We start from the raw sequence: 16,654 nt of genomic DNA, 5'->3' as shown, positions 1-16,654 counted from the left end.
TGCTTTTCTGGTGGAAGCGAAAAGCGAAAACGCCTGTGCGTTTGAGATTTCGAAGGACGTTTAAGATACACAGATGGTCAAAATTAATCCGGAGCTTTCCTCTACGGTGCGCTTAATCGCCTGTGTAGCGTCGGCGCATTTAACCTCATAATCAATCAGACAGCATTTATTCGTAAAAACGCTCATATATTACACAAAAAATGCGCACATCAGCGAACAATTAGATTCCACAGCGTATGTAACCATCTGTCAGGCGACAAAATGGCAATATGTTCTGACACAGCTCGTGTTCTTAAGTACAGATAACGACTAGGCAACAACCGACCACTGTGTGACACCCGGTACCACACATAAAAAAGGAAGAAAAAAAAACAAGGCATATAAAGCAGGGTGCGGCCGTTTGGAACTATTCAGGGGCAAGATACCCAATTTATTTGGCTGATAAACCGAACGACGGTAAACATATGGGAGTGTGACCAAGGCGAGTCATCTACAACGCCAAATGCTTTTTTGTGCGAGCTGGTTTTTCTGCTTTGCTACCCTACAGTCTCGTTAAAGATTGATTGATTGATTGTAGGGTTTAACGCGCCGACGCAACGCAGGCGATGAGGCGCGCCGTAGTGGAGGGCTCCGGATTAATTCTGACCACCCGGGGATCTTTATCGTGCGCCGAAATCTCGTACACACGGGCGTTTTTGCTTTTCGCCTCCATCAGAAAAGCGGCCGCCGCGGCCGGGAATCGAACCCGCTACCAATCTCATTAAAGAGAGGCGTGCATTCGCATTTCCGACAATGTGCACTGAGTTGCAGTGTATATATAAAAATATATATTCCTTGTGAGCTGTAGTGTTCCTACCCCGTGGTGCGAGTTTTTCCGATTGATTCCTCGGAAAAATTGGCGAGTCCTGCATATTTATATACAGCTTGGCAATCCTCCTTGACAAATCGTAAATCCGATTGTTGAGTGTATAGCAGTTCGACGATGATGCTTCAACTGACCAAATAACGCTAGCTTGTTTGAAGGCAACAGCACTACAATACAGCATCCACTATGTTAATGTAGCGATTTTAAGTCCTTCAATTGAACCTGCAGAACACGAAGCCATTTCTCCACATTGCGGTCGATCTTCACGACATCTTTTCATGGCGCCACCAATATTTTTCGCCGCTATGGGTGCTGGCCAGCGTTAGTAGGTAAAATGCTAGCAGCTTACTCGGCAACAGCGCATATTCATGGGAGGATGTGCAACCATGCACTTTCCGCGTCACAAGTTGTCACTCATGTGGCAGTAACCGGCGCTGCGGCGCACACACTGCGCCTGTGAACGTGCTTGGCGGCGGCGGAGCAACAGTGAGCTAGCAGCGCCACCCCCAACTTGCGGTGGCAGGCAGCAAGGCGCCTCAATGCGAAGGCCGTAAGGGGAGTGCGGGAGGAGGAGAGTCGAGTCCGGCCGTGGAACGCCATCCTAAGACGCTACGTTAATATATGAGAAACTGGAATTAAATGGAGGGGGTACACCAGAGCTAGAAAAGACGCTGTGAAAGTATCGGTTAAACTGGCAAGCGACATCCGAGGCGTTATCTAACAATGAACTGTTTGTGTGAAATCTCCAAAATTTCTGGGGGTCCTCTTTTATAAAATTTCGCAGGGTAGTATTAAAACAAAAACTCTTGGCCTGGCGGATCTCTTGCGCAAGCGCAGAGCGGACTTGATTAGGTTGAGAAGGGGCACAACGCTTAGGTCGCTAGCGCTTGGCTTTGTGCTTTAAGTGAATTATCGTTCGATTGATCCAGTGGGTGAATTTGTTAGTTTATTTAGTTTTGGTGGGTATGAAATGGTCTAGGCAAAAATAGCACATGTTTTTGAAAGTGTTCAAAATACAGACATCATCATGATCAAAGTTAACAAGTTGTGCATTGAGGTAATCAAGAACTGCCACGTCATTGGCGCGTGCGAAATGTTTAAGTTTTTTTAATACTACATATCTTAGTCGTATGCTTACAGCACAAAAAGAAGGTTACAGAGACGATGCTATGGTCATATAAATCAGGCTCAACCGAAACTTCATACTGGTTGATAGAACACGGGAGAAAAACAAGATCAAGTAGAGAACATGAATGGCCGGCAAAACGCGTCGGTTGATATACAACTTGAACGAGATTGTGCTGGAGCAGTATATCAAAAATTACATTTGCGTTGTTTGTAGTATATCTATAGGAGCGTCAGCTTCTGACCTCAACCGATCCCAATCAATGCTTGGGAGGTTAAAATCCCCGGCAATAATTAATTTCTGGTGATTATATTGAACCATATGCGACTGTACATTCAACAAGAAGTCAGGCGCTGATTCCGGAGGTCTGTAAACGGCACATAATATAAAAACATCCTCAAAAAGTTTTATCCTCCGGAAAAGACTTTCCATATCCTAAGCTTCAGGACGAGAAGTAGCCTCACCGCAGGATTTAACAATAGCTGCGACTCCGCCACCACGGGTTAGCCGATCTCTCCGGAAAATATTGTAAGTCGGATGTATTAAATCATCGTTAACGCCGTCGTGAAGCCAGGTTTCCGTTAAAAGTACAATGTGCGGGTCATGAGATAACAAGAGGGATTCCAGCTGCTCAGTCTTATTTACGACGCTGCTCGTGTTGATATTAAGCAATCTGATACATTTGGAACGAGCCGGTCAAGACGAATTGTGACCGCTGGTTATAGTCAAAGCAGCGCTGCGCAATGCGCGCGCAGGGTCTGTTACAGGAGACGTTCTATGATCTATACTATACTATGGAAGGGCCTTCGTGTGCAGTTGCCATTAGTTGCAATGCTGCTATTAGCAGTGGGATTACTCTGCGGTCAGTCCTGCACACGTTCATTATTCGCGCAATGCGCACTTACAGGGCAGATGGGCCATCAGGTAATCCTGTCTGCAGAGGACCAGATCCAAACTTATTATTGGACGTAGTTGCAATCTAAAGGTGCGCGAGAATAAATGCTTACTACAATAATTTGCTTGGAGAATTTAATTTCATGTCGATCTCGATGACATTTTCTGTGTTAAAAATTTAATTTCATGTCGATCTCGATGACATTTTCTGTGTTAAAACACGCTCGCCAGAGTAGTGAACGTTGCTAAATCACTTGGACTTGACCTGTAATTTAAAGTATAGCCCATAATCAAAAGTTTCCCCGGATAGTATTTGCCACGTAGCGAAGGAGAGGGCAAGGTTCTTACAGTAAATGGTGTTTGTTGGAGCAAGTTTGTGCCCCGCAAAAAAAAAGCAGGAAAGCACATGTGTCGATAAAGCAGTCAACAAAGTGACATGCGTTCGGGAATCACTTTCCGCGGAGTTTGCTCTGCATGTATAGATCACAGAATGCTTCGTCGTTCTAGAGCCATCCGGTCATATTGGAAACATTTTCTATCGACCAGTAAAGGTTAGTGACGACAAAGTACACCCTTTGCATAAATGGGTTACCTGGTGCGGCATGTAACAAAGGGACGGCATGTAAACGGGGGCTGTGCTTGAAACACAGCATTAGATAATTATGAATAGTTTGGGGTGTAGTTCGAGGAAATATATACGAGAGGACCATATTGAACGTCAGGTCGTATTCCCCGCGCACGATTCTCTAGCTTTACGGCCACGTTTGCCAGTGGATGTGTTCAATATCTTTGCGCGCATACTTTACGCCAGAGAAGAAAGCACAGGGTAGCCTTAAAGCTGACATCGTGAGGTGTAAAGCTCAGTATCTACGACGAAAGAACACACGCATGCGCCTTCTTAAGAAGCTTTAATATATATTATATATTTTCTATAACACACACACATGTGTTCTTTTTGTAATGAGCCTTAGTGAATAAAGTTGCGTTGTCCCTGTCGTTCTTTCGCCGTCCTTCGTCACAGATACTCCGCTTTGCACCTAGCAAAAGGCTATACCAACCCGTACAACATTCCGCCTTGATCACTTAAAGGGGCCATGAAGACAAAATGCAAGTTTGGTTCATTCGAAAGATTACCTCGTTAGAATCATGCTGACACTACTTTTACGTAAACTTTGTTCAAATAAGCTATATAATTACTAATTAGGAAAAAGGGAATGCCCATGCGACCCACTAGCTCATTTCCCGCAACAGAACCTGTGATGTCATACGAGCGAGCTCTGCGATTGGCGGAGGGCGGCAAAATCAAACGCAAATAAGGCAGAGCTATCAGCTTGCCGAACGAGCTATTTGCGCTTAAATTTAGCGCACATTCTTTTTATATCAGTAAGAATGGTGGTACAAACACTGGAAGTTACGAAAGCACACGTAAACGTAGAAGTACCGATGCGTACTGCTGTTGGTACTGTGCGCACTAGGCTTGGTTTAGATGCACAGCACTGCGGGGCTTTGGGATTGTCTCAGCCGACACTGGCCGATTGACGCAAGCGGCGGTGTCTTACGTGACCATATTTGTCAAGGGAGCACTATGTTTCACGAAACGATTATTTTCTTCATCAACAAAAACAAGCCAGGTTTAAACACGGTCACAAACAAACTAAAAACAGAAAGAGGCTTGCCGCAGTGTGGTGGCGCCATCTACGTTGACTAACAGTAAACAAGTCTCCGCTCTACACCAGGTTTAGCTGAAAAACCTGTTTTATGATGTCATTGGAAACGTCGATCAAACACACGTTTTGGCGCGAGAATCAAAATTTTAGCTCAAATTGATTAATTTGGCAGTGAATAAAACATCGTTTGCTTCCGGACAATCGCTGGGGGCACTATAGAGCACGAAATCGTTCGAGTAAAACAGACTTGTATTTTGTCTTCATGGCGCCTTTAAACTTCACCAAGCTGAGATAGCATCCAATAATTTTGCAAACGCGTTGCGGCGCTTCTTGAGCTGGCTGCAAAGGGCGCTTGGTGGCTTCATCCGAGCAGTAGAAACCAAAAATCAGTCCAAGTACATCGCGGAATAAAAGATATCAGCAGAGTAACTGCACAGCGGAGCTCCCAAAGGAGTCCGTGAATTATGCTTAAAACTGTTCAACCCCGCTTCTCCCCCTGGTTTCCTTCGAGCTCCAAACGTGTCCTCGGAGGTTAGATCCTCTGAATTCAATACAGCTCGTGTGGCTCACTCATTTGCATCCAACCTACGCAATAGACATGTCCGCCTAGAGGAAATTCTGTGCAAAGATGTTATTTTCTAATTAGCAACCCGACAGCAAAGCCTCTGCCACGCAGAGAACAGCGAGCACGAGTGCGGTTCCGGAAGTTCGGGATCCGGCGGCTCGAAGGCGAAGACGAAGCGGGTGCGCACAACGTTCACCGAGGAGCAGCTGCAGGTGCTCCAGGCCAACTTCAACCTGGACTCGAACCCGGACGGCCAGGACCTGGAGCGCATCGCGCAGATCACGGGGCTCAGCAAGCGCGTCACCCAGGTGTGGTTCCAGAACTCCCGCGCGCGCCAGAAGAAGTACTTCAACAACCAGGCCAAGAAAGGTGCGAGCGTTTCTGGACACCTTTGGCTGCAGTGCTTGCAGGTTGTCACCGCAAAATTAAAGGGCAGGGTTTAAATTTCTGTGCAGCGGTGTCCCGAGTCTTTTCAGACCCATTGGCGATGTTCACTGTAAAATAAATGTGTTCAAGCAATGCTTGGTACGGGGTGAGTGTGCACGTTCTCATGTGGGCTTATTCAGATAATTGAATTTCTTAAACCTGGACTTCAAACAGCTGCATTATATAGGCTTCACCTCCCCTTTAACCACGGTGGTCATCACTGGAGAGCGGATTTTAGGCAAATACCTATTTTATCCTTGAGCTCTTATCGCCCCATTTTGATATATGAACATGAATTAGACGTTAAGATGAATTTTTTTGTGTTTTTATAGTGCCTATAAATTGCTGTTTTGGTGTTCGCGCCTAAATGCTCATAATTATCTATAACTGCCTATTTTCAATATTGGCGCCCATATAAACACTATTTAGGCTCAAGTTTCGCTTTGGGGCGCAGTTTGAGATCGTTATTAATGTTAGTGGGCATGACTGACTGTTCTGAACACTATGGGATTGAATCTACTCCTCTAATTACGCCTTCTTATTCAGTATTCGCGGCTTTCAAGTGTTCTTTTTCATGCCGGTTTTACCATATGCGACGCTCGAGCAAGCGACAGTCCATGAAACATAAATGTGAGCAGTGTGTTTGTTGAATTAAGCCAATGATCGCTATTAGTCCAGAACTTTCATGGGAAAATTGAACGGCTTTGTTGACCTGTTCACACCTTTGTGCCATCATATTCAATAACATTTTCGGTTTTCCTGTCGTAGATACCGGTCGCGCACGTCTTTTCTTGAAATTATGTGTGTTCAAATATTTATGGTGCCTATATTTACGATGTTGGGGGCCTAGAAGATTGCCTATTTTTGGCGCCTAAAACGCTGTTTTGAATGCCTAAACATCCGGCCTCTAGTCATCACTTGCTTAGAGAAGCGTTCTGAGCATTTGAGCACGCTAGTCTCCTGCAGTAGAGTGCGGCTTAGTAAAAGCTATAATTATGGGCGCCAGTATTGGCTGCCTGGTGATGTTGAGGACTGCAGACTAAAAAAAAACGGAAGACCAAATGGCCTCTTGGGAGTGCGGATTATAAGGAAATGTTACTTTGGGCCTTCTAGAACACACAAGCATTTTTGAAGCGTGCACTTCACTCCAGCGGTGGCCACGCTTCACGAACGCCTCCCTGTAGTTTATGTAGCTCCTCCAGGCCGAAATTTAATGTAAAGGTTTACCGGTTTTAGGTCATTTTTGCGTCGGAATATTTAGCAAGCGCTAATTGTCATGCAACAATACATCTCTGAATAAAGTTTCAGCAAAAACCAAATACAGGAAGCTGCATTCGCCGTGTCACAATTTCTCTTTAAAAATTAGGGATATTTCTGCACAACCCTCAACATTTCGTTTGCGCAAGGAGACAGCCGCACTTGAGCTGTTTAACGCTTTAGAAATTGTATTCACACCTTGAGAGAATGAGGAATGGGTTGGGAAAACGATTTCTTTAACTCGTAAAGATTTGGGGAAGTTGATATTCTATTTGTAAATACGTTTACACCTGAGTGAATTTTCGTGAAGTTGTAAGGTGGCCAGGTAAGGAGCGTAGGTGCAACAGCTTTAATGCGATAGAGGGGCGTTAATCTATGTGAGGCTCGACTATATCATCTATCTCAAGTGTGATGCCATGCCAACGAACCAAATCGCATACTGGGAGAAAGTGATCCCCAGGACTGTTACAGCTTAGCACTCTGCCGCTGCAAATAACTGCGGGCGTACTACTTGTTACTTTGTACTTTTAAACTCCCCCTGCACACGCATATCTAAAGGGAAAATATCGTGCGCAGTGCCGGAACTTGTATTCATATGCTATGTCATTTTGCTACGGCGTCCTATAGCATTCTCTTGTTTTGTTGCACAGATATCAGGACTGCTTACAAGAAAGCAGCCCCCAGATGCTTTGATTTACCAGCCGGTCACAAGCGCGCCGGCTTCGTGGCGGCGGCAGTCCGCGCAGATTTTTCCGGCTCCAGGAGAACCCCGGAGATTGGTCAGCCCAACCGCCTTGGGCGGGTCATACTGTACAGGAAACGGCGGGGGCAGCGAGCGGCATATGTGCTACATTGTCCTGAATGACAGTGGTTTGTCTTCACCCCATCCCTTCACCCCATCCAAGCAGCCAGTTGGTTGGGGTGAAGGGGTCAAATCAGCGGAGGTTGGGGCTGCGCGTGGCGCCAACCACATACCGGAGTCTCACCTGCCGAGTCGCAGGGATTGGGAAAATCCCATCCATGACCCCCTCGAGATGTGGAAGATGTAACGCTTCTCTGTACGACTACGCAAGGCCAACTAGCAGTCGGGGACTAGCCAATCACCAGGGTTCCTCAAGTGCACGCAGCGGTAAAGATCAGGCTGATGATCTCCATAGGGAAACCGTAAACGGGTGGGTTTCTCTAAATTGCTGAAGTACCCAGGGCGTTGTACCACCCACTCGTGAGCCCGCGCAAAATACGCTAGGTTGGGAAGTGAAATCTGTGGGCACCCCTGATAGGCCTGATGCAAAGAGCTGTAGGTTTCGTTAGTCAGCGGCGTTCTTCTAAAGGCTATGAGCGTGTGCTTGAGCTGCCCATGCCGAAGATTAGTTGCGAATGACTAGCTGGTGACTATGGTAAGTTCCCGCACTGTGTGCTTCTTGGCACTCACTTTTTATTTATTCAACAGTCGACGAAGCACGACCGCGTAATTTTTTCGTCGATCCATTTTAAAATGCAATAAATGAAATGTAACCCCTTTTGAAGTGGTTGAGGTTTCCAGATACATGCTTTAATCTTGAATTTTCGAAGCTTGAAGCAGCCCAGTGCAATAGATAGCGAAGCTAATCATAGTACTGCTCTCTTGTTTCCAACCCCGATATGCTGGAACGCGGGGGGACCGCTCTTCTGCAGTTTCACCAATCGTACTGACGTCGAAGACTGGCTGTCTTTATACAAAGCTCTCACGTAAACATAGGGCTACGTTCTGAAGCCCAAAAAGGCCGTCTTATATTTGCTGGCGTCGCTCGTTTATGATACCAGAACCGCGAACATGACGTGAGGACGTGGAGTGACTCCAAGGGTCGCTCAGCTGAACTTTTTGGTCGACTAGAGGCCCTTGTACGTACGAGCAGAGCAGTTCAACGAATCCAGAATGAGCTTCATTGAACACATCGTTGATCTCTGTAAGCGAAGTAGACGAAATGAAAAACATCATGAAAGGCATTGATGATGACAACTTGCAAAAGCGTTTGCCCACGGTTACCAACGCAATTACTTATTGAGCTAAAGTTTTGGGAAATTGTGGAAGCATCGAGTCCCTCCCTCGAGGTTCTCCTGTATGTCATGACTGTGCAAAACTTGGCAGTGAATCACGAAGAACTCTCTTTGCTTGCAAAAATCAGACCGCATGCTCGTCAGTTGTCCCTTGTACCAAAGCTTGTATCTACGTTAGAGCCCGCCATCGGCTCTGTAATGGGAATTCAAGTCGCCGAAGCACTTACACCTCACAGTACGCGCCGCTAGCTACTACTGTATAAGTCACCGGGGCACAATTGCCGATGATGCCAGTTCAACAAGGGGGTGTACACCCGTGCTGCTACCCCCTTGGTTTATTTTATTCTGGGGATACCTAGTGCTTCACGTGTGGATTTCCTGGCACGTGGCAGGATACTGCTAACGATGATGGCTGTCAGTGTGCGATTTGTAGCGCGCAACCCTTGCTTCGTCAAATCAAACTGAAGTGCATGCAGCCTCGTGAGTCGTTCTAAACTCACTCTTCTGATGGCAACAGTTTTACTTCCCCCAGTTCGCCGTGAGAACGTAGCGACCCTATCCCTCCGATGCAATGCTGGGCTCGGTTTTTAAGAAAGGGAAATTACTCGCCGCAGTTCCTCAAGCAATAACTCCCCCGATTTCATGACTACGGCCTCCTCCTCATCCATTGGCTACTAAGGTCATTGGGGTTTACGTAGGACGTACTCCAGTGTGGCTTTAGTCGACGTACAGGAGCTGCAGTTTCGTTATTTATTGATTTATTAGAATACCCTCAAGCCTCTTAAGAAGTTGTAGAAGGTGTGCGTAACAGCATGAAACTGGTCCCAATACAGAAGCACAGGCAGAAAGTGCACAAAAGTTCACAAGTCAGGTGATGTAGTATATAAAAAGAACGTGCATTTTTGAATGACTAGAATAACTTACGGGTAACTTAGGGGAGCCGGTAACTTAGCCGGTAACTTAGGGGACAGCTTATATTCCCTGATTTGAGCACAGGGACCACTTACCCACCTTCCAATCGATTGGCTCAGCACAGCAGTCAGAGACTGGAAAAAAAGTGTGGCAGGAATAAGAATGCGTAAACTTCGATGTTTTTAAGAACTTGCCATTAATTTCATCCTCGCCACACCTAAAAAAAGTTTCATTCCGACCAATTCATCCGATCGTTCACTTTACTAAGTTATGACGGGTCACAAGTGCGCAACACAGCCATCCTCTACCTAACTGAATTCATCTTGCTACACCTTTTTCTCGCGAAGCCATTCTTATTTCTGCATGGGGCTTCTGTCAAGTCTATAATCGACTTTGCACCCGCCGGCGAGTAGATATTTGTGTTACGGATTAGTTGGCGGCAACCATCCCATTGCCGCTACCGAAATTGCCGTAACGTACGACAACGACAATCCTTACCGTTATTCTATCCGCGTGTCTGTGTGTTGTTTCCTAACGCGAATGCCACTGCGTTGTTTAAACTCTCTGAAGTCGCACTCCACTACAAACGCCTCCAACTGCCGTTCGCTGTTCTGGCTCTTCACGCTAGAGCAGTCCCCCTGTTCGACACAAACAAACCTGGCGTTCCGAAAGGGCAAACGCTCTGTTCTGTTCTGAAAGGGCAAACCCCAGGAAGCCTTGGAGTAAAATGATAATGGTCTTGCCATCAATGTTCCCAGTGAAATGTTTAGCATGTATATTGGCAGCTTCGATCCTTGTTTTTCTGTTCCAGACCTACTCACGGAGCGTTTTCGTGTTTCTTGTAACGATAATTTATACTCTACCCAACTATCCCTACTCGTTGTGCTGCTTGATCGGTTTCGCTGTCCTTCGACTCGTTACAAGACTCTCATGCCCATACATCTACAATTACTCAAACAACCGACAATAAATAATGCCCATGTTTCTCGTTGCCAACTTGACAACGGTTATATGGCGTTTCCCCATCATGGCGTCGCAATATCCATCAGCGTGTGAATTCCATGCTCCAGCGAAGAGTTGTTCAACCATCAAACAGCCCCTCTACACTTCCTGTCGCTTCTGTCACGCGTATACTGCATCCTCAATAACTTCCCGCACTGGCTACTACGCTTCCACGCATAGATGACGTTCGTGAAAGCATGCAGGGGAGAGACATTTTTTCGCCATTTGACTTGCGGTCCAGACGTTGTCAGGTAACTATGGCGTGACACGATCGCCCGAAAACGGCATATTTCACCCTTGATAGTTTGTACGAACATATTGCCATGCATTTAGGACTATGCGATGCTCCGGCTACTTTTCAGCGCCCCATTGATAATATTCCATGGGGGCTGAAGGGAAAGACGTGCTTGGGGTATCTAGGTAATATTTTCGCCTTTACAGCCGATTTGCGAGAAACAGCTGCAAGGCCGATCCGTGGGATATTTCCACAAGGATCAAAGCCGATTAGAAGAGGCGAAAAAAACAATTGGGAGCTCGGCCAGTCAGAATGTATGCATGTATAAATCTTTATTGAGAAGAGGGGTGGCCATTGGCCAAAGAAAGGAGGAGGTAGTTTGGGAGGGGGTGCATGACTCCTGTAGGCCCTAAATTCTTCGGGCTACGTCTGATTCGTTTGCGAATTCCCACAGGGAGAGTAGTGTCTTTTTGGCATGACTAGGGTTGTTGGGCGTCGTCTACTCTTCACAGGATTGCACCTGTTGGGCGTGTGGGGCTCGGAGTTGATGGAGGCCCCCTTAGACCCACAGGAGGTGCCCAATGTCCTGCTTGGCTGTGTAGTCCTTGCAGTACGGGCAGGGGCACAGTGGGTCGATGAGAGCGACGGAGCCGCCACGTTTTCCCCCATTATTACGTGCCGCCACTTTAACGTAGGGGCGCCACTTGTGCAGTACATCCTTGCTTACGGCGGACATTGTTCGGGCCTTGTAGGTTAAAACTTCACCTGTTCTGTGTAAGTCCTTCGGATAGGTTGCTCATTTTGGTGAGTCATGTCTCGCAGTTTTCTCTTTCTTCGTTTTTGTCTCGTGTCAAACAAGGCTGGCTGGATCGACGTCATTCAGCGGTGACACCGCGTGTTGGGGAAGCGAGTGGAGGGTAGAATTGTGCGTGTTCGCCATCGCTTGGGCAGCCTTGTTTCCGAAGCTACCCGCGTCTCCCGGGACCCAGTGGTTGCATACCTGGACGTTGTATAACGTGAACCATACCGCTGTGAGAAGGTGGATGTTGAGAGAAGCTTTATGAACGACATAGAAGTGACCCAGAATTTCGGTGTAAATTTTTTCATGGTTCAACACCGTTAAGCGGAATGTGGCCAGCGATAGCGCGACTTCGGTATTACGAGCGCACAGTGAAAGCGCACGCAATTTCTTCGCAGGCAAAACGTAGAAGCTGCTCGGTGCTTTCGGCGCCCCAGTGCCGAACGCGCAGGGAACTCGGATACAGCAAGCCCCTCCTTGTATCATTTTTTCATGACACGCGGCCGGGCTCTTTCCCCCTATCCCACCTCCGTACCCACTATCCTTGGAACGAACGAGCCATTAGCCGCCTTCAGTACACAACCTCTCAAGGCGCTGACTTTGCCTTGGCTGAGCCTGAAGGTCAGATTGACGCTACACAAAACAAACCGTTGTCTGGGTTTGACCTAGACCAATGATATTCGCTTAAACCACCGACAATAGACTCAACTCTCTAATTCGAAGCCGCTTAATTGGAATTTCGGTTAATTGGAAGTGATGTTCCAGTCCCGGCGATTTTACATGCAACACAGTAAATGAATGTGTTGATATTTCGAAGCTAAAACCCAATATACCGATTAATTGTAAGTTATTTCGGAAGAAAAGCGTCGAGGAGACAATCATCTCGGTAAAATATGAAATTTTTAAGCGCTATAGCACCAGCGACACCGTCCTCTGCACTATGAAGGCGCCATTCCAGCTGTGGCAGCGCACAGTCGTCAAGCGGCAGGTGATTGACACGCTTGAAGCCTGTGGACCATTACCACTTTTGCGTGTAAATTCTCGCCCTCCGGCAAGCCGAGTCCGGGCGTCGTCGGCATCAGAGCGATGCGTTACTGTGCCCTAGAAATGTTGTAAGCACGCCAGTGGGCTGCTGTTCCTGTATCATGGCTACTCTCGTCTGTCCGTGCATTAAACAACTTAAATTTTTCTCTCGGCTCTTCGTCCTTCTGAACGGAGAAAGCTCGCCTGCTCGCTGCTCGTTCACCACCCTACCACTACCTGACGAGGCGACGGAGCTCGGTTCTTCGACGCCCTTGCCAATGTAACACGGCAAACACGTAAACACGCCAACGCTTTCATTATTACGCAGTTTTACGCAGTTTTGAAATTAAATAAGAGATATGATCCGCAAACTTCCCGCTTATGGTTGCTGGGAAACTGGGTTCAGTTATGGTTACCTTGAAATAATCAAACGAATGACCATGAATTGCAACATGATGTGACAAAGTGAGGTTACGAAGAGACTTGGCGAGCTTCCTATCCCAAGCCTTCTCCGCTAACGTGAAACCTGCGAAGGGGGGAAGAACGCAGTGTATCATCATCAGCCTATCTACGCCCACTGCAGGACACAGGCCTCTCTCATTCATTAATCTCCAATTACCCCGGTCCTGCGCTAACTGCCACCAATTTATCCTGGCAAACTTTTTGATCTCTTCTCCCCATCTAACTTGCTGCCGTCCTCTGCCACGCTTGCCTTCTCTAGGGATCCACCTTGTTACCCTTTATGACCAGCGGTTATCTTGCCTTCGCATTAGATGCCCTGCCCACGTCCATTTATCCTTCTTAATTTCCACTAATATGTCTTTAACACCAGTTTGCTCCCTGACCCACTCCGCTCTCTTCTTGTCCCTTAATGTTACACCTATCATTTTCCGCTCCATTTTCCGCTCAATTTAAGTTGAACCCTCTTAGTGAGCCTCCAAGTTTCTGCCTTGTAGGTGAGTACCGGTAAGATGCAGCTGTCATACACTTTCTTCTTCAGCGACAATGGTAGGCTGCTATTCATTATCTGAGAATGTCTGCGATATGCACCCCACCCCATTCTGATCCTTCTAATTATCTCTGCCTCATGGTTGGTATCTGGGGTCACAACTTGGCCTAAGTAGATATATTCGCTTACCACTTCCACTGCCTCGCCACCTATATCAAACCGCTGTGCTGTCCCGAGGTTATCATTACTTTAGTTTTCTGCATATTAATTTTCAGGCCCACGGTTCTACTCTGTTCGCCCAGTGCGGCAAGCATGCTTTGCAATTCGTCCCCCGAGTTACTTAGCAAGGCAACGTCATCAGCAAATCTGAGGTTACTGAGGTATTCTCCATTAACCCTTACTCCCACCTGCTCCCAATCCGACGTTCTCAATACTTCTTGTAAACATGGTGTGCATAACATTGGAGAGATTGTGTCTCCTTGTCTGACGCCCTTCCTTATAGGTATTTTACTGCTCTCCTTATGGAGGATGATGGTAGCTGTGGACCCATTGTAAATATCCTCTAGTATTTTTACATAATGCTCGTATACACCCTGGTCCCGTAATGCCTGAATGACTGCTGATATGACTGCTGAATGACGCAGTGTATAAGTGTATTCAAAGTTTGTAAGTCTGTGTCTGCCACACGGCACGCGCTGATTGGGCGACGGAGAAGTGTCGGGGGGAAGAGCAATCGCGTGTTTGCTGATGCGGTTGAACCGGATTTCTTGCGTTGAACCGGATTTAAACAAATAAACGAGACAAACTGGCCGTAAGTTGTCATCGTGTCACACGCCGCAGCATGCTAAGAAGTTAGTTTTACAGGAAAAAACCTGGCGTTTGAAACCAATTTCGAGCCGGAATTAGAGACGGACGGAGGATATGAAACGTTTCTCGTCTCTCGGCGTGCTTGTCGCTTGCGCTCTGTTAATTTCACTAGGTCCTCCCTAGCCTTCAAATAAAATCTGTAAACATAATCTTTCCGGGGGTGGAAGAGGGCACCGTTCACAGGCACCTTGTCATCCATGATGAGGTTTCGGTGCTGAGCCCACGGCGTCTTAGGCCCGGGCGCCTTGGCATTTTTGCCTGCGGAGATAAAGCCATTGGGGGGTAAAGATATACAGCTTTGCTGCAAAAGTCTGGTGTCTTTGCAGCACGAAGCATTCTAGCGCGAGGCTTTTGAAAACGAGTGTCCCGGTTTGTTCTTTCAGTATGCGCTTCCGCCCACGGAGATGAAACCGTTGGGGGTAGAGGTATGCAGCTTTGCTGTAAAGGTCTCGTGTCCTTGAAACACGAAGCGTTCTAGCGCGAGGCGTTGTACAACGAGTGTAATGTTTTCACAATCAAGCTACATTAATTTGGTCCAGGGTTGGCGGCATACTCGAGCAGCTTAAGGTAATGCTGAGGGTCAAGCTTACCACCATAGGCTCGTGGGCTCATGACACCTTTTTGTAAAAAACGAGCGGTGTGCGACTGTACATTCATACTTGTAGCGTTTCGCGCTTCCAAAGCTCTTGGGGCGCGCTGCTCGGTGCTCATTGCTTGTTACTTGTTGGAATATTTCGACGGCTGATTTAGCGCTGTGTACATTGGCGCAGTGAACCCCGTGAGCGGCGCTGCAGTGTCTGCTGGTCCGGCGTGCTCTGGCTGCGGCATGCTGTACTGCCTCTGCGCGGGCCTGCCCATGGGACAGGTCACGTGACCAGCCGTCCCGCCGGGGCCGCAACGGCCAGCGCGGACCTCGTGCCTCCGAGGCGCAGTCAACTGACTTCTTCCGGAAAGACTCGTGAATTGGCTCCACGGACAGTCCCCACACAAGACTTTCACTGCCCGTATGGAACAGCCCCGGAACGTCCGTGGGTGGTGATGTGAAGCACATGTGCGCTGGAAATCACACGCTCCTGCTTTGCCCTTCGAAATGTCATTCGCTTTTTTGTTAGTCCAACCTGCGCTAGAGGGGCGCAGCAATGAAGGTGACAACTCCAGGCTCTTCAGAGTTCAGATCGTTTAGTGCGAAAGGGCGGACGAGGAAAAAGTGTGTGCTGAAAAGGTTTTAGCACAATTTATGAACCTGCTTGTTGGCGGAAAGGCATGTCATGGAGTCCCAAGAAAGCTAATATTAGTTGCACTCCGCAAACGCCTGTGTTAATGACCCGGATAGCTCATTTCTCACCAGCGAGCGGAACGCATCGCAGGTTGCTCCAGGAGTTTCAAATTAAAACTTAATGGAAGGCAGGCGCACTTTGACTGCCCTTCATGAAAAAAAAAAAAAACATTCTGTATTTCTCCCATTTCAAGGAACCACATTTTCGATCAATTAGAGTTAGTTGGAATTACACTTGGACCTTAAATCGGTCCTGCTACCACACATCCCCGGTAGTGAAAGTCAAGAAATTATGTTTGCCTGCTGTCAGCAACAAGTTGAGTGCTTTAGTTTAGCTTCTTATTTCACAGGCAAGTTTGCTGGCTAAGCTGAAAAACGCGCACACTATAAATTGGCAGTTGCGTTCGCAGTGCTTCGCATTGGAGAATTGGCCATTCGTAGAAAGGGTTGTTGTCGCCCACAGGCAACATGACCGACCCGTGTTGCCTGTGAACACCGAGACGAAGGCTTGACTTTCGGGTACACCGGTGATATTGCAGTGGTGATTTAGAGTGATATTGCGCTGACGTCGGTGCCGCGTCGCTTTGAACGATGCGGCGATGACCTTGCTGCGCGCCAAATTTGATCACTGGCACAATTGGACTGAATTAAAACGATTGAATAGCGGCAAGTTTTCTTTTTTTTTTTGTTAACTTGGCCGCTGAGAAAAGAACCTCTTTGTCTAGTCGGCGTGACGCAAAAAATATTTCCTTCC

At 47.3% G+C, this 16,654-nt stretch overlaps 1 protein-coding gene across 1 annotated transcript in view; it reads left to right on the top strand.

The window, feature by feature from the left end:
* Positions 1 to 16,060, top strand: part of Awh (LIM/homeobox protein arrowhead) — a 258,074-nt gene extending 242,014 nt beyond the window's left edge. Inside the window, exons 4-5 of the mRNA XM_077708247.1 lie at positions 5,229 to 5,486; positions 15,395 to 16,060. Of these exons, the coding sequence (XP_077564373.1) occupies positions 5,229 to 5,486; positions 15,395 to 15,498 (362 nt within the window). The 3' untranslated portion in view covers positions 15,499 to 16,060. The remainder of the gene's footprint in view (positions 1 to 5,228; positions 5,487 to 15,394) is intronic.
* The last annotated feature ends 594 nt before the right edge of the window (positions 16,061 to 16,654 follow it).

Source organism: Haemaphysalis longicornis, unplaced genomic scaffold (genome assembly GCF_048455015.1).
Source record: "Haemaphysalis longicornis isolate Haplotype H1 unplaced genomic scaffold, Haemaphysalis longicornis Haplotype H1 scaffold_1, whole genome shotgun sequence".
Lineage (NCBI taxonomy): Eukaryota > Metazoa > Arthropoda > Arachnida > Ixodida > Ixodidae > Haemaphysalis > Haemaphysalis longicornis.
This window is presented reverse-complemented; position numbering and strand designations above follow the sequence as displayed.